Raw genomic sequence first — 18662 nt, forward strand, 5'->3', positions numbered from 1 at the left:
AATGACATATTGTTCAAAATAAATCAATAAAACCTTTGTATTGAAACACTGCTTATCACAATTTCTTTAAACCCACCGCGTGTGCTAATATTTCTGGAGCTGGCTGCGTAATTCCCCAGTGATTCACTCAGGAAGCAAAGTCCACAATAAAACACCTCTTTATTACTTACAAACTAGTTGCGTTTAAGTACAGTGCAGTTCACAGACGCTAAATTCATGGAACTCTGGAATCTAATGAGCGCATCCCAGAATTCCGCACAGCATGCGGTGTATCAGCCAAATGCTGCGCCATGGGGCAAAAGACTAGGTGTTAGAAAAATGTTACACACTGCACAGTAATAAGCATCAAAAATATCCAGTGCAAAATGAGCAGCTGTGGGTCACGAATACAACACATTTGTATTTATTACTATTAACTGACGAATTATTATAAGTTGCAAAGAATGTCAGGAATTCATGAATTAGCGTAGCAGAAACGCAGACAACATGCACATCTCTAACATCTGACAGGAAAACGTGAGAGCAGCCTTACAGTCCTCGCTTGGCACAATCGAATCTGTTATTCTGTAACAGATTTTTTTTTTTTTTTAATTTTTGGTCAGATTTACCTTCCTGGTTCTGTGTTTGTGATTACTCAGGATTAGGGTTGCAAAATTCCGGGAATTTTCAAGGCTAGAAACTTTCCATGGGAATGAATGGGAATATATTGGAATAAACTGGAAATTAAAAAAAAAATGCAGAGTTGCCTATAACAAGGCAAAAAAATCTTGCAGCATAATTGTGTTTAAAACAACAAGATTTAATGCAATTTAAGTTGAATTTGTACCCTGCGTTCCTCGGTCACTTGCACACAGCACACTGCTTACTGGAGGGCCATTGAGGCCAAACCCCCTGCATGTACTTGCATTCTTCCATAACATGCACAGTAACACTTTATTTTAGGGTCATTTAACTTGTTGTTTATTATCATGAACATTAATAGAATATTGGCAATTTATTAGTACTTATTAAGCACATATTAATGCCTTATTCTGCATTACCTTATTCTACATTCTTAATTGTACCCAATACCTAAACTTAATAACTACCTTACTAACTCTTAATAAGCAGTAAATTAGGAGTGTTACCACATGCACAGATTATTTGATGACCCTCTCCCACACACTCACTCCCCCCCGAAATAAGAAAATCCTCTATAAAATAACGTTTATTACAATTATTAAGTTTATTATGTTTATTACAAGCATAATAATGTTTATTATGCTTTTGTGTTACTCAGTGAAAGAATCAATTAAAGTTCTACTTACAATTAAATGTCAAGACGTTCATTCATTCATTCATTTTCTACCGCTTTTATCCGAACTTCTCGGGTCACGGGGAGCCTGTGCCTATCTCAGGCATCATCGGGCATCAAGGCAGGACACACCCTGGACGGAGTGCCAACCCATCGCAGGGCACACACACACACTCTCATTCACTCACGCAATCACACACTACGGACAATTTTCCAGAGATGCCAAATCAACCTACCATGCATGTCTTTGGACCAGGGGAGGAAACCGGAGTACCCGGAGGAAACCCCCGAGGCACGGGGAGAACATGCAAACTCCACACACACAAGGCGGCGGCGGGAATCGAACCCCCAACCCTGGAGGTGTGAGGCGAACGTGCTAACCACTAAGCCACCGTGACCCCCATGTCAAGACGTCATTTTTAAAATTTGTATTACCTTGCATGCATGTCTGCTTATGACCTAACAAAATGTTTATTTATGTTTGTATATCATATAGTTTATATAAATTTCCCTATATTTCCAAATAATTCCCATAAATTCCCGTTAAGTTTCCAATTTGGAATATTTCCAAAATTCCCCAGATTAAGTTCCCGTGGAAAGTTTTCGGAAATTTACCGGAAACTTTCCGCCCCTTTGCAACCCTACTCAGGATCCCTTGCTGATACCCTTGTTGACAGTGAAATCTACTGTTACGCCAACAGCCAGCTTTATTAGACCTGCTAATCACGCACTGCTGTGTGAAGAAAGAATCGTTAGAAGATGATCGAGATAGCTGGAGCTCTGTGTGTCTGTTGAATCTCACCACAAGCGAATCTTTATGTTGTGTGATTAGGATTTCTAGGTTGTGTCTACTTACATGGTGAATGTACAAGGTTGTGTTTATCTCTCACATCCTGCGCTTCTCTACTCATCTGGGTCTGGACTCTTGGCTTGAATCTAAAAAAAAAATAATAAGTACAAAAAAAAAAACACTACAACGCCAGAGAACTTACGCAACATATGCTGTGTGTTTGCCCATCGACAGTCCACAGTGTGCGTGTGCAAAATCACATTCAGGCCACTGTATATTCCACGTAAACACCATTACATTCCAGTGTCTCGGCTTCATCAGTCCACAGTGGACGTGTCCCAAACCACCGCAGTATTTCACTATAAACTGTATGTCAGTTAATACGGTCAGAAACGTCTTACATTTACAGCATTTAGCAGACACTCTTATTCAAAGCGACTTGCATTTTATCTCATTTTTTTTTATATACAACTGAGCAATTGAGGGTTAAGGGCCTTGCTCAGGGGCCCAGCAGTGGCAGCTTGGCGGAGGTAGGAATCGAACTCACGACCTTCCGATTAGTACCCCAACTCCTTAACCACTAGGCTACCACATCCCTAAGAATCTGAATGTAGTGTTAAACTGCTGTCTTGCTGTAAACATGTGAATCTGAGCTTCTTGTCAATCTTTTGTTACATCATTTAGCAGACACTCTGGATAAGAGTGACTTACATTTTTATTTCAGTTTATACACCTGAGCAATTAAGGGTTAAGGGCCTTGCTCAGGGGCCCTGCAGTGGCAACTCGGTGGACCTGGGATTCGAACCAATGACCTTCCTCGATTCAGCAGTCGAACACCTTAACCACTGAGCTCCCACATCCCTTCTCGCCTTCTCGTCTTCTCGTCGTTCCAGGGTGGACGCGTCCTAAAACACGTCCCTGTTTAGGCCCTCTAGACACCATTACTGTCCAGTGGAACTAAATAACAAATGAGTCATAATAACAACATTCTCATTATGACTGTCTAACGTCTGATCAACATTATCATTCTATTGTGGTCATGTCCCAAACCACACACGCTTATTCACTACATAAGGCAAATAAACAGAGAATCCGGCCACACTCGTCATGTCCCCAACACACACCATCACTCAGTATATAGACCAAGTACCATGTACTGTTATGAAGATCTCACAATCATCATTCTACATTGGATGTGCCCCAATCTATGTGCCCTAATTCACTATATAGGGCATAAAAACATCGTAGTGGAGAATTACACCACTGTGGGCATGTCCTAACCTGCATACACTAATTAGGCCATAGTGGACGTGTCCTGCTCCGTTCACTATTTAGGGCATGTTAACACCATAAACACCATATTGTAGAATTAGGCCACCGTGGATGTGTCCCAAACCGCACACCCTATTTCATTCTACAGGCCAGATAACTGCTGTCACGGAGATCTAACTGATGACGGAGATCCTTCTCCTAACCATCTCACTCATGGAGCACGTTTTGCCTTCTTAGAAATAAAAAAAAAAAAAAAAACATAAATTTTACTGAGCTATCTTTCTAGTCCATGGCTAAAAAAAACAACTGCTATAAGATTGTTGCTATGGTTACGTCTCTAAAAATAAATCCTGTATAAACCGACGTCGTTGTATATTTTAGTTTAGCTGCGCAACAGAAAAGGCAGGAACGAAGAGTAAATATTTGCCTACAGCCTAGAGCTGCATTGTAAGCTGATCGTCATGGTTACATTTCAAACGTACGACACGAATTTCACCACACCGGCATTAGAGGTGTGTCGATATAAGAAACTCACAGGGCGCCAATCACGAATGTTTGGTTAGCTGTAAGTGTGTTTGAAGCTAAGGACAGGTTTTTAATCACCTGGACAGGAAACCCCGCCCTGACTGTCTCCTATTGGCTGACATCAGAGTGGACGCCATATAAACGTTTATATCGACACGCCTCTCTCTCTCTCTCTCTCTCACACACGCTCTCTTTAGTTGTGGTTCTGCTGTGGTTTGTGGTTCTGGTCATGTGCGCTGTTCTGACCAGACGGCACCAGGTGGGTCACATGACCGATGCCCTTGGTCACGCCCTCTCTGAACAGCAGCTTTGCTCCGATACGCAGGTACTCGGGGTGTTTCAGGAAGCGGAAGCACACTACAGCCCTCTCGCCGGTGCGCAGCTCCTCCTGCATGTAAACACAATACGGGTTTCACTTTCATACTCGTCCGCTATTCAGACACACTGCACTACCAAACCAATGAGTTTGTCAAATAGCTAGTAATGAGAAGAGGACAAACAAGACACACCCACCTTGCCGAGTAAACACTCTACTGTGGCAGTCTGACGGATGTTTCCGACATGGACTGTGACCTGGAAGCCACTGCGGAATGTCTTGGCATGGAACAGCAGCACGATGGCCGCCTCGAACTGCCAGCAAATGGTGGGGTTCATCTTAGGACTTACCATCACCATGCCCTAACACACACACACACACACACACACACACACACAATGAGTGACAAGAGGGTTATAAAAACTGTTGCTATAGTCAGTGGGTTAAGTACTAATAAACATTTCTGCTGCAGAGATCGTGTTCACTTCTTTTCTACACAATATGTGATATGGCCAAGAGGCGTCCAAACTTTTACATACTGTACGACTGTAGCTATGTTAAGTGTGAACGTCAGAACTTTACCTTGCGTAGTAGCGAGCGGTCGAAGTTGCCGAGCGCCAACGTAGCCGCCTGTCCGGCTCGAAGAACCCTGCAGGTCGAGCGGTTCCTCTGCATGCTACATACCTTCAACCGCAAAAACTTCCCATCGTCTGTAGGCCCCACTACCAAGCGGTCTCCCTCACGACACACACCACTACACAAACACACACACACACACTGTAGTAACAGTATTTATATTTAGTGATTGTGCTTATTAGTGATTGTGCATATTAAGAAGATAATGCACATGTTCTATTGGGACAGATAATTGCTTTAAGCTAGAATACCGCTAGCTACATTTCGCAACGGTTTTCAGACAAACCACATGGTAGGACTTGTAGAATATCAACATCCTGCTACGAGGATGACGTAAAGTCTGATCTACATGTGTACTCTGCAATATGGCATGGGTACAGTAAAAAAAAAAAATTAGCATTCCCTCTATATGGGAACCTATAGGGGCTTTTTACACCTGGTCACTTCCTGCGTTTTCTGTGATCCGATAGCTATCCGACGGTAAAAAGACCAGGTCTAAATGCCCTCCGAAACGTTTTCGAGACGGATATAAATCCGATCGCTAAACCACTTCAGGAGGTGGTCTGGGACGCGTTTCAGATGAAACTGGACAGGTGTAAATGAATGTGGTTGTTCAAGCCACATACGTCAGCGCTAAACTCCCAAACGGAAGTACGTCACTCGCAGGTGATCTTTGACCCAGGCGTCTCGTTGGGTCTTAAAACGCGCTGCTGCCGCCAGCGAAAATGCAGCAAACAGTAAACGCTGTTTTTTTGTAGCATAACCGTAGTAACCAGTTTTTTCGTCTTCTTTTTGATTGCGTTCTGAAAACCGTATACACCAAAGTGTGTTCCGTTTCAATTACCCCGGAAATGAGGTAAAATATATTTGCATTTTGGGCGGGAGTAGAAAGATCGGATAGATATCCGATTCGCCGAGACACGTTTATGTGGCCTAATGTAAACGGAACAGTTTTAACAAATCAGACAGCTATCGGATCAGAGAAAACACACGAAGTGACCGGGTGTAAAAAGGCCCTGTGATAGGTAATAGCCAATAACTGTAGCTCCTGTGACCTCTAGTAAAACCATTTAAGCCGTGATAAAAATCTCTTGCCTGTAGAGAGTTCCTCCAACAACAGTTCCTACATCAGGCACACTGTAGATCTCATCAACCTACAACACAGTCATCAAAACGATCAGAGGCATACTAACCTTAGTATTACTTTAGTTTTGTTTAAATAAACCCTACTTCTCAGATTTTTTTGGTACGAATATCAAAGTGAAGAATTAAAACCATTTTATTAAAGAAGCTCAAACTCCTTGGGTGTTGAACTGAGGTGTGTCTGTGTGTGTGCCTGGAACTCGGTGAGCTGCTGCATGAGCTCTTCCTGCTCTTTGCTGTTGCTGAGGGGGGGCAGGATGTTGAAGAAAACCTTCAGCAGGTCCAGGTTCTCCCCAGAAACGCTTGACAGTGTAAAGATTGGAGTGATGCTGCACACAGAAGCAGCAAAGCAGCAGGAACGAAGAAAAAGCTCCAGGTGAGTGTTTAGTACATAGAAATGCCAGGTGACTAAATATAACTAATATAAAGATAAATATTTGTACCATTCACATGTGTATATACACTAACTCAGGGAGCATACCTGGAGGACTGGGCGAAGCGCTGGGCCGCGGTGACGGCGTCATCGCGGTTGGAGATCAGCATGGGAACCTTGTTGCAGCCGGGAAGCTTGAGCAACCTCTCTAACTGCCGCACGGTCTTCTGTACAGCGCCGCCAACACACACGTCCACCTTACTGACCACCACAAACACAGGCACCTTGAGAGCCAGAGCCAGACCCAGGTGCTCCCGCGTGGTGCCCGCTAACCGACAGAAAGTGGAGGAGCAACAGGTTTAGACTTCTAGCACATGAGGAGATAATGTACCAAACTTTAGGCTTAGGGTTTTCAGATTATTAGAAATTAGAGGCTTATTAGAGGCTTATGTGACAGCCAGGAAGATATTTCTTACGACATTATCCTTGAAGCCTGCACTCACCGATGCCCGTGTTCGCACCCACCACCAGCATGGCGAAATCCGGGCAGTAGCTGGTCAGGCCGAAGATGGTGGTCTTCAGGTACTTGTGGTGGCCGGCCAGGTCAATGAAGGTGATCATCTTAGACGAGTTCTCGCAGATTTCCTCTGCTGTGCGTGACTCGCTGTAATTCACCACCTGCCAATCAACCTCTGACTGTTACAAAGCAAAGCACTGACACTGGAGACTCCTTCCCTGAATGTTAAACAAATTCCTTCTGCACACAATGCAGTTACTATAGAAACAATAATTAGAACTAGCTAGTTAATAGAAGCTTGCAATTTGAAGCTGATCTTCTGGCCAATCAAATTCGTAGCAAATTCCTACATCTGCCTCACCTCCCCTTTGCTGTTAAAACCGAGGATCTCAAAGCTGATGCTGGACGTGCGACCCGTCTGGATTTCATGCAGGTGACGGAACAGGTTGAGGCGAGCTCGGCCTCGTCCGTTATCCAGCTCACCCTGCGTCAGGACGCCAAGTAGAGTGGATTTCCCCGAGTCAACGTTCCCCAGCACTGCTACACGCAGGTCCAGAAACTATATACAACAAACACAGAACAGAATGAAAGAGAAGACTGGCTTTATCACATTAGTTATGAAAAAGCAATCCAATCATCCTCCATATTATTCAACAGTGTAAAAAAAACAGAGACATGAGACGTGAGCATAGCAGGGACGCTAACATGCAAGAAGGCGACTACTCAAGAGACCGCAGGAACTGAACAACTGAAATATAAATCAAAATACACGAATTTTATCTGATGACTTTTCAGAAGTTTACATTAATCGTTCCTGTCCTTCCTGTGGAATAAACCCTGCTACAGTTGTACACTGACCTGCTGGTTATCTGGAACTTTCCTCACGAGAACCTCGGCGATTCTCCGGGGTTTGTCCGACTCATAATCTACTTCCCGCTCTCTCAAGAGTGTGATATCAGCACCGACCCTGCATGCAATCACACACACACACACATACTAACACAAACACATATAATGACCCAATTGACACAAAAATCATAAATATTATAGGTAACTTGAATACGGTGCGTTAGTGATGAACACCCACTTAAAGTCTATATCATGTTTAATGTTAGTTGATTATTGCATATATTATATCCCGTTATATAATGATATTCATATATAAGAGTGTCACGTCTGCCTTTTGTTTAGCGTTTTATTTATCTATTTGTGAGGCAGGTTAGGGTGAAATTAGGGTACAGGACCAGAGTACAGGTGTAGGTTGATTTAGGAGGACTTCATACTTCTGAGCCATTCTGCGCAGGGTGTTTATGGAGGCCTTCATGTCGTTATCAGTTAGTCCCACCAGCAGGCCGTTGTCCTCAACACCGATCTGGTAGACGGCCTCTCCTCGGCCCTCCTGCAGCCGCCACTTCAGCTGAGTGGCCAAGTGCTCAAATCGGTACTGCGTTGGGTTCACCAGCTTCAGCTGAGGAAGGGACACTTGTCACTGAGTATGTGTGTGTGTGTGTGAGTGTGTGTGTTTAAACTAAATGCAATAGTTGTAATGTGTATGAATTATACAGGTCACAACACTGTGTAGGGGATGCAGTACCTTGTACTCGATATTTCCCTCCTCGGCCTGAAACACGACAGATGACGTTTATTACATGATAATTAACACCAGTTTGATACAGTGAAATGTTCAGCAGCACACTTGTAGCGGTTACGGTTGTTTTTCTCTAGTGGGTCATTTGTGGACCTGGTGAAAGTGTTTTAGGGAATATATAGAATATATATTATAGATATATAATATATTATAGCTGTGGGAAATATAGAGGTGAACAATTTGATTGTGGGGTGTTTGGTTTCGGGGCATTTGGCTATAAGACATATGGTTTAGTGATAATAGACTATGGGTTATTTAGTCATGGGATGATTTGGCTTGGGGTGGAGTTAGATTTCGATTATCTGGTATTTGGGATTTTGGACTTTCGCTGTAGGACTATTTGGGTTTTGGGACATTTGTATAATCTCGTTTGCAGTGAAGGGATTTTTGTTCTGAGGCAATGAGGTGGACAAACAGTTTAAGGGGAAACAAGAGCTAAATCTCCCTGTATTGTATATGTTTTTTTTTTAAAGACCCATCAATAGTTTGTGATTGTCAGGTTGACACCTATTAGTTAGTTAGACTTAGTTACTTAGTTAGATTATATTAGTTAGTCACCCTTAGTTAGACTCTATTAGTTAGACTTAGTTACTTAGTTAGACTCTATTAGTTAGTCAGACTTAGTTACTTAGTTAGATTATATTAGTGTCACCCTTAGTTAGTTAGACTCTATTAGTTAGTCACCCTTAGTTAGTTAGACTCTATTAGTTAGTCAGACTTAGTTACTTAGTTAGACTATATTAGTTAGTCACCCTTAGTTAGTTAGACTCTATTAGTTAGTCAGACTTAGTTACTTAGTTAGACTATATTAGTCAAGTCAAGTCAAGTCAAGAAGCTTTTATTGTCATTTCAACCATATATAGCTGTTGCAGTACATAGTGAAATGAGACAACGTTTCTCCAGGATCAAGGTGCTACATAAAAACAAAGACAGAGCTAAAGACTTGTAAGTAGTCTTAGCCACATAAAGTGCAACTGTGCAACCTGGTGCAAACAGTGCAGGACAAGACAAACAAGACAGACAAGACAGTGCAGGACAAAAGACAGTGCAGGACAAGACAGTGCAGGACAAAAGACAGTGCAGGACAAAAGACAGTGCAGGACAAGACAGTGCAGGACAATGACAGTGCAGGACAATGACAGTGCAGACACAAAGTTACAAGACAATACAAAAAGTACAAAAAATGCAGTACACAAAAGACAATAAATAGTAAACAGTCACAGAAACAGCGCCTATTAGTGACTATTAGTTAGTCACCCTTAGTTAGTTAGACTCTATTAGTTAGTCAGACTTAGTTACTTAGTTAGACTCTATTAGTTAGTCACCCTTAGTTAGTTAGACTCTATTAGTTAGTCAGACTTAGTTACTTAGTTAGACTATATTAGTTAGTCACCCTTAGTTAGTTAGACTCTATTAGTTAGTCAGACTTAGTTAGACTATATTAGTTAGTCACCCTTAGTTAGTTAGACTCTATTAGTTAGTCAGACTTAGTTAAACTGCACAAAGCTACAGAAGATTGTTATTCATGTCTAACACGCATTCGTTAGCTGTCTAGAGCATTTATCTGTTTATTAATCATTTTATTTGTATTATTTTTAGCTATTAAGGAATATGAAACATCGATAAACATTATAATGTCCCTGTTACTGGAGTTATTTACAGTTAGCTATTAGCTATTAGCTTAGCTCAGTTAGTCTCAACACCGTTCACGTCACGCGCAGTATTTGTGTTCACGCGCATGAAATAACGCACGCTGCGATAAATTTACCTCCGGGGGCAGAAACGGGGGCGGCTCGTTGGCTTTTTTGCCCCTCCGTCTCTTCCCCCTCCTCCTCCTGCCCCTCCTGCTGCGGGACTTGCGCTTGTGTCCGCTCTCGGTAACGGCACCGGGCCCAGGCGCGTGCGCTTTCGCATCCTTGTCACCGCAGCGCTCTGCGAGCTGCATGTCCACAAACCGGCACTCGGTTATTTCCCCCTCTGTTGTTCCTGAACCGTGCGGGAAGTCACATTTATTCTTTTCGGTGTAACAGCCGTTCCTATTTAGGACAGAGGACCGAGAGGCGCACGTTCATGCAGCGCACGCGCGCGCTGCAGCCGCTCAGGGTTGCCAGATTGGTTCACATTCAAGGCGGAATCTCATTTCTTTTCTTGCAGCTACACACATACGTGTGTGTGATGTACGTGAAACGTGTATAGATCAAAAACCCCGTTTTAATCCACATGCGCCTATGAAACGTCTTCCTTCGCATTCAAGCTTTATGAAGTGCGGATCAAATACTGAGATGGTTATGACGTCATAATCACGTTCTGACGTCATACAGCTGCAGGAATTTGGCATGGTCTAAACGATGCGTTTACTTTTTAGTATTATAATTATTATTATTTATTTCTGCAGTTAATTAGCTATTTATTTGTTGAGGAGGGTGAAGAGGAACACAAGGAACAACAGACACACACCTGTATTTAATTTATTAAGATAAACGTGATGTTACAGTATCTGACAGAAGTGAATACACCACTCACATTTATGTAAATATTTTATTATATCTTTTTATGTGATAACACTGATGAAATGACACTGTACTACAATGTGAAGTAGTGAGTGTTCAGCTTGTATAACAGTGTACATTTGCTGTCCCCTCAAAATAACTCAACAAACATACATTAATGTCTAAACTACTGGACACAAAAGTGAGTACACCCCTAAGTGACAATGTTTAAATTGGACCCAATTAGCCATTTTCTCTCCCCGGTGTCATGGGACTTCGTTAGTGTTACAAGGTCTCAGGTGTAAATGGGGAGAAGGTGTGTTAAATTTGGTGTTATCGCTCTCACTCTCTCATACTGGAGTGTTGTGGTCTGGGGCTGCATGAGTGCTGCAGGCACTTGAGAGCTACAGTTCATTGAGGGAATCATGAATGCCAACATGTACTGTGACATACTGAAGCAGAGAACGATCCCCTCCCTTAAGAGACTGGGCCACAGGGCAGTAATCCAACATGATAAATGAACTGTCATGAACTGTTAACAAGTAATCCCTAAACACAACTCCAAGATGACCACTGCCTTGCTAAAGAAGCTGAGGGTAAAGGTGATGGACTGGCCAAGCATGTCTCCAGACCTAAACCCTATTGAGCATCTGTGGGGCATCCTCAAATGGAAGGTGGAGGAGTGCAAGGTCTCTAACCTCCACCAGATCCATGATGTCATCATGATGTTGATGTTCTGGTGAACTCAATGCCTTAGAGGGTTAAGGCAGTGCTGGAAAATAATGGTGGCTACACAAAATATTGACATTTTGGGCCCAATTTAAACATTTTCACTTAGGGGTGTACTCACTTTTGTGTCCAGCGGTTTAGACATTAATTTAGACAATACAAATTTACACTGTTATACAAGCTGAATGTTGTGAGATGTTATACAAACTTCAAAATGTGTGTTGCAGTCTGACTGGCGTCTCTAAATTGTCTGTAGTGCATAGATGGATATGTGTGTGTGTGTGTGTGTGTGTGTGTGTGTGTGTGTGTGTGTTCAGTGGAATGGCATCCCAAACTCCAGGGTCTTGCTGAGGGACAGTCACTGAACACTATAAAGTAATTGGCCAATTTTAGGATTTATTTAAAAAAAAACATTTATTTTTTTATTTACTATAAAGCAATGTGACACTGTGCAGCATTATTATGTTGGCTTTGTAGAAAGCATTCTGTTTTCTTATTTCAGCTTAGACAAAAATTTATAAAATTTAATGCAGCCTAGGGCTTCCGAGCCACATGAACTAAATTCGGATATGTTGTAGACGCTGGTCTGAAGTTTGTTGCTATTACTTTTCTAAGCGATCCGAGTACCAGTACTTCCGGTACCGGGTCTCAAAGTGGCCTTTTTAACCATAGACTCCCATTATAAACTTTGAAGGTTTATAACTCGGCAAGCTTTCGAACTATCTACACCAAACTCGGCCAGCTCCTTTAGGGTGATACTCTGAACAAACTTTTAAACTGGTGTTCCGACTGGCCTTTCGGGTGTGCCGCAGCCCCGCCCCCAAAATATGCAAAATCAAAAAACTTTTTACAACATGGACATGTGACATATCAAAACACTCACAACAATGAGGGGAACTTCCTCACAGGTATTCTGATGATGTCACGTGATGTCATGTGAAAATAAAAAATTTTGCACAACATGGGCATGTGATATATCAAAACACTCAGCACAATGAGGGGAACTGCCTCGCGGGTATTCTGATGACGTCACGTGATGTCACGTGAAAATCAAAAATTAGCACAACATGAACATGTAATATGTCAAAACACTCAGCACAATGAGGGGAACTTCCTCAGGAGTATTTGGATGACGTCACATGCTCGTCTCCACTTGCCTCCAAATGTTTTGGCACCCTATCTTTCTGTCCACTTGCCTCCAAAAGTAACACTGACCCTTACGTCCACTCACCTCCAAAAAGCACCGGCCTTTGCGAATACTTGCCTCGTCAAAGCCAACATCAAAGTTTGTCGCAACGAACTTTACAAATCGAGTTAATATTATTGTTATTACGAGTCGCACGTCTACATTATTGGATATTTCTAATGTAGTATTGATGGTGATTTGAAAGAATGCAGAGGAAAAATTTCATTGTACATTTTGTCACTGTGCATATAACAATAAATTTCTGAATCCTGCATCCTGCAGAGGGAGACAGAGCTTAACGAGTGACAAATACAAAAAACATAGTCATTACTGCTGTGTTCTATTCTTTATTATCATCTCTATTATCATGATAAGAGGAATCAGTAGGTTCTGGTAAATATATTATATTCTGTATTGAAATAATCCATTACCAGAGGTGGTAGCATTGCAATAAATAAATAAATAAATAAAAGAGGGGGCACGGTGGCTTAGTGGTTAGCACGTTCGCCTCACACCTCCAGGGTTGGGGGTTCGATTCCCGCCTCCGCCTTGTGTGTGGAGTTTGCATGTTCTCCCCGTGCCTCGGGGGTTTCCTCCGGGTACTCCGGTTTCATTCCCCAGTCCAAAGACATGCATGGTAGGTTAATTGGCATCTCTGGAAAATTGTCTGTAGTGTGTGATTGTGAGAGAGTGTGTGTGTGTGTGTGCCCTGCGATGGGTTGGCACTCCGTCCAGGGTGTATCCTGCCTTGATGCCCGATGACGCCTGAGATAGGCACAGGCTCCCCGTGACCCGAGGTAGTTCGGATAAGCGGTAGAAAATGAATGAATGATAAACAAAAGAAAGAAAGAAAAACTTCTAGCTGGTAGAGCGAAAAAAAATACTACTAGTAAAACTACTATAATTATTAGGCTTCAAAATGGGTCAAAAAATATATTTAACTAACTTTTAAGATGATTGCAGTGTGATCACAGAACCATCAAATATTTTGTTGGAAATAGTCAACAGGGTTGCAAGAAAAGTGTTTAGAAAAAAGATGCAAATTAACTGCCAAAGAATTGAGAAGAATCCAACGTGAAGCTACCAGGAACCCCCTTATCCTCCAGTGCTGTCATATTCCACAACTACAACCTACCTGGAGTGCCAAGAAATACAAGGTGTTCAATGCTCCAAGACCAAGGTAAGAAAGGCTGAACTTCACCACCACTAAACAAGACAAACAAGTTGAAACATCAAGAAATATATGAAGACATGTTTTATGGACTGATAAGATGGGAGTGACTCTTGATGGTCCAGATGGATGGGCCAGCGGCTGGATCGGTAACGAGCTCCACTCCACACCAGCAAGGTGGAGGTGAGGTACTGATATGGGCTGGTATTATTAAAGATGAGCTAGTTAGACCTTTCCCGCATTCAAGATGGACAAAATCTTTTCCCAAACCTACTGCCAGTTTTAAGAAGAACCTTTCTTCAAGCAGTGGTACAGGAAAAAGTCTACAACTTTTAAGAAGATCATGACTTTTATGCAGGACAGTGCTTTATTGCATGCATCGAAGCACACCACTGCGTAGTTACCCAGCAAAGGCCTTGAAGATGGAAGAATAATGATATGGTCTCCTACCTCATCTGACTTAAACCCTATTGAGAACTTGTGGGCCCTTCTTAAATGGGACTTCAAACTTTTGAGTTGAGATGGTAATTTATTTTTTTTTCATTTAGGTGTATAATAATTCTGCACACTAATAGTTGCCCAATAATTGTGCAGATATATATATATATATATATATATATATATATATATATATATATATATATATATATATATATATATATTATTGTACATTTTAAATTGAACAAGGGCACTGCAGTTGTTCAATAAAAATCCACAAAAAAATCCACAAAAGTACAACTTGCCTAATAATTGTTCACAGTGTTGTGTATTTTTATGTCACTGCAGAAGACAGTTAATTCATTCATTCATCTTCTGCCGCTTATCCGAACTACCTCGGGTCACGGGGAGCCTGTGCCTATCTCAGGCGTCATCGGGCATCAAGGCAGGATACACCCTGGACGGAGTGCCAACCCATCGCAGGGCACACACACTCTCATCCACTCACACACTACGGACAATTTTCCAGAGATGCCAATCAACCTACCATGCATGTCTTTGGACCGGGGGAGGAAACCGGAGTACCCGGAGGAAACCCCCGAGGCACGGGGAGAACATGCAAACTCCACACACACAAGGCAAAGGCAGGAATCGAACCCCCAACCCTGAAAGTGTGAGTCGAACGTGCTAACCACTAAGCCACCGTGCCCCCCTACGGTTAATTTTAATAATTTATTTATATTTATTGTAAGCAACAGTAAGAAAACTTTAAGACAAATGTCAGGTGAAACCACTACGCAATAATAAGCAGCACCTTCATTTTTTTTAGCTCCACTTTTTTTAAGTGAATTCGAACATTTACCTAGATAGATTTGTCATGAAGTGAAAGTATTCATTCCCCTGAGCAAATGTATTTTTCCACATTCCCCTTCCTTGCCCCTTCTCTTAACAGTATTTTGAGCCAGGTGAATTTTGCATTGTGTAGTTTTCAGGTGTCTCTTGTATGTATCACCATAGCAACAGGTCATACATTTATAAATGATATGTACCCTATTGTTTTGTTTGAAAAATATTTCCATGTAAAGGTAAAAATTATTTTTTTGGCCACTTTGTCCTTTTATTACTAAATAGATGAGTTGAAGACATTAAAGCATCCTTTTAGCATCGTTTGGTGTAAAACCACTAATTTATTACTGAGCTCCTGACCATTGGAGATATTGTGGTGGAGAAAAGCCATGCCGTTCCCCCAGAGTTCCGCAGTCTAAGTCTCTTGATTGAGGGTAAAATCCTGCAGCTGTAATCGGATTACTGTGGGCCGACATGAGTTAATGCAACGGACACAGCGTTCGGCTCCATCCGTAAGCCGCTTTCACGTGGATAGAAAGTGCAGGCTTTAGATCATGAGGTAGAATTTCTGCTGATGACATTCGGTTGATCTCACTGCAAGGTCTGCGATACTAAAACACATTTCATTTATACGGTAGACCTCACAATTATTAAATCTTAATATATTTGATACAAAAAACATTATCATTAACCTAAACCTGCAATTTTAAACTGCTGAGCTAAAACTGCAGAAAAAAAATAAATTCTCTCCAAATTGAATTGGGAATTCAACAAACCTGTGGTATAAGTATGTTTAAAAGAGGCAAGCACACTGGGATGTCTTTGTGGTGAATTTTAATAAAAGCATCTTACAAGAGATACACACAAAGCAACACCAATAATTGACACTTAAATGACCTGTACAATTAGGCTTTTGCAGTGCATGCATCAGATACATTACAATATTATTGTCATTGTCATCGTTAATATGGTCATCAACTTATATCAATACATAAAACATTAAAAGACATGTTTCATAGATCACACTTAGCTTGCCATCTGGGTTTGTCATTCATTTCAACCCAAAACCCAAAACTACAGAAATAGAACAAGGATGGCTGTAAAAGAAATGTGGCACTCAATACGTCACTCCTACAGTACAGAAATTTTAAAAAAGCCCTCCGGATCATTTACACCTCTCTGAAAGTGCCAGGTCTTATTAGGAGACGCTATTGTCCGAAAACCTTTTTCGAGCCCTATTAAATATAAAACATAGGCCACTGGTTAACTTCGAGTAATGACGAACCACCTCAGCAGTTCCTACGGCTATTCTCTAGCGCACAGTACACAAGGTAAACAAAGACTCGACTTTTGGTACTTTGAAGCACTTCCTAGGTTAAACGGCCAAAGGCGACACATGCGTCCTATAATGTGACCACAAGAGGTGCTCTGTGGGGGACCAGCACCGGAGGAAGGAGTGGGTCACGGAGTTCATCTCTCCCAGACCTGGGATAAACTTCACTTTTTTGGAGCTTTAAAATACATTTATTAGAAACAGCACAACAAAATATCGTAAACATAAAGATACGTAATCGACTTTTTGAGGCAACTTGGTTAGCAACACCTTTCACAACTGTACTAACAGCCATCTCGTATCAGCTGAGATGTCTGAAAGTTTTAGAACTTGAAATGAGAATGAAATGAAATGAGATGGCTATGGATCAATTAAAATAAAAAAATAAAAATTTTTCATTCATTTAAATTAATCACGATTAACATGTTGGCTAGCTAGATAGCTTAGCTAGCAGTGAGTTGTTAAAATTAAGTCACCAAATTAACATAACAGTGATGAAAGTTAACACTTAACTTTCCACCAAAAAAAAACTATTTTTATTTATTATTTTCCCCAAACAGCAGAAATACAGCTGATTGGTCAGGTACAGTACAAGTAAAAATGCCTGCGGTACAATTCGCTGGGCTGCTACCAATTTATAGATATGTTGCCTCAAAAAGAACTAAACTATAAATTCAGACTAGGACAAAAAAAAAAACAAAACAAAACACGTAAAGCCATATCTACACCAAGGCCCCCCCCAACAAACCACATTTCCCAATATCCCCCTGTCCCAAAGTTCTCAAAGGCACATTGATTACTATTTGTGCAGGATTATTAGAGCGAATCGGTGGCTATGCTTCATCAAAGGAGTCCTATAAATAAATAAGCCTTCTCACATTGCATTATTCTTCACCACAGTTAGACAAGTTAGCTGCCATATGAACTCTGTGACGCCAACACGATCCTATTCACCTCAAACTTCACTTCTGTATTCTGTTAAGCAGAGATAAATACACTGAGGTGATTTTGTAGAATCAGGTTCTGATCCAAAATCTGGTTTTGCTCTGAATTTATGACAATTTCACCTGGGACGCAACCCGAAGCTGGATACAACCGACGGTGCGTGTGAAACCCGAAAACCGACAAAACCACCATTCACATTCGCATGAGCCCTTTTGCATGAAGCTCAGAAGAAAAGAAAAAAAAAAATTTAGACTGTTTTTATCCCAGGTCTGATCTGTCAATATTAGCACCGAGTCTGACCAAATGCTTGATCGCTGGACCGGTTTGAGAAGTGACATTTGGTGCTAATAAAAAAAAATGACGAAATCCTTCCAAATAGCTTCAGTTGTCCATGAAGATTTCATCAATCAAGGCTATATATAATATTTGTAGAATCTAGTTAAAGTCACTGCTTCACAGTTCTCAAACCTGTCCAACATCTGTAGAAAGCCCATAAAACACCAATCACACCAAATACAAACTATTCCAGAAGATATATATGACTCTAAGAAACAGGGAAGAGAAATGATGTACAGTAGCAATCTTGAGATGCCGTCCTTGGTGTGTTTGTGAAAACACAAGCAGTTTAGAGTCTTGGTGGACGTATCTTTCGGTAAAGGTAGAGCACAGGGTCAGAACTGAAAGGGTCTTGGATTGTGTGCAAATAAATGGTCTCTGTTGGGATCTACGGTGAAGAAGGGTGGACTGGTTACAATACACGCTGCATTCTTTACAAAGCACAAACTAAAGCATAACTTACTCACACTCACTTCTCATGCTAAGGTGTCTACTGACGGCACCAAAAGCAGGCACAGTTCTAGGGTTAAATGTGTAAATCTTGTTAACTGCTTTCGCAAAAATATATATATATATATATATATATATATATATATATATATATATATATATATATATATGTGTATATATATATATACACATATATATATATATATATATATATATATATATATA

General features: G+C 41.3%; 1 protein-coding gene across 1 annotated transcript; it reads right to left on the bottom strand.

Moving 5' to 3' along the window:
- Window positions 1-140: 140 nt before the first annotated feature.
- gtpbp2b (GTP binding protein 2b) lies at window positions 141-10595 on the bottom strand. Its single transcript, XM_060858929.1, has 12 exons — window positions 10283-10595; window positions 8461-8487; window positions 8150-8334; window positions 7725-7833; window positions 7228-7425; window positions 6853-7027; window positions 6458-6677; window positions 6170-6305; window positions 5929-5987; window positions 4780-4951; window positions 4395-4559; window positions 141-4269 (listed from the first exon to the last, which is right to left on the bottom strand). The coding sequence occupies exons 1-12, from the start codon at window positions 10457-10459 to the stop codon at window positions 4075-4077; spliced, it is 1818 nt and encodes a 605-aa protein (XP_060714912.1). The 5' UTR covers window positions 10460-10595; the 3' UTR covers window positions 141-4074.
- Between the last annotated feature and the right edge of the window lie 8067 nt (window positions 10596-18662).

The sequence above is a fragment of the Tachysurus vachellii genome, chromosome 23, assembly GCF_030014155.1.
Source record: "Tachysurus vachellii isolate PV-2020 chromosome 23, HZAU_Pvac_v1, whole genome shotgun sequence".
NCBI classification, from domain to species: Eukaryota; Metazoa; Chordata; class Actinopteri; order Siluriformes; family Bagridae; genus Tachysurus; species Tachysurus vachellii.

Coding starts and splice junctions, on each gene's coding strand:
- gtpbp2b (XM_060858929.1), bottom strand. CDS start 10,459: ATGCAGCTCGCAGAGCGCTGCGGTGACAAGGATGCGAAAGCGCACGCG. Junction 7,426..7,724: donor AAGTTCCAGATAACCAGCAG/GTCAGTGTACAA, acceptor TGTTGTATATAG/TTTCTGGACCTGCGTGTAGC. Junction 5,988..6,169: donor AGCAGCTCACCGAGTTCCAG/GCACACACACAG, acceptor ACTGTGTTGTAG/GTTGATGAGATCTACAGTGT.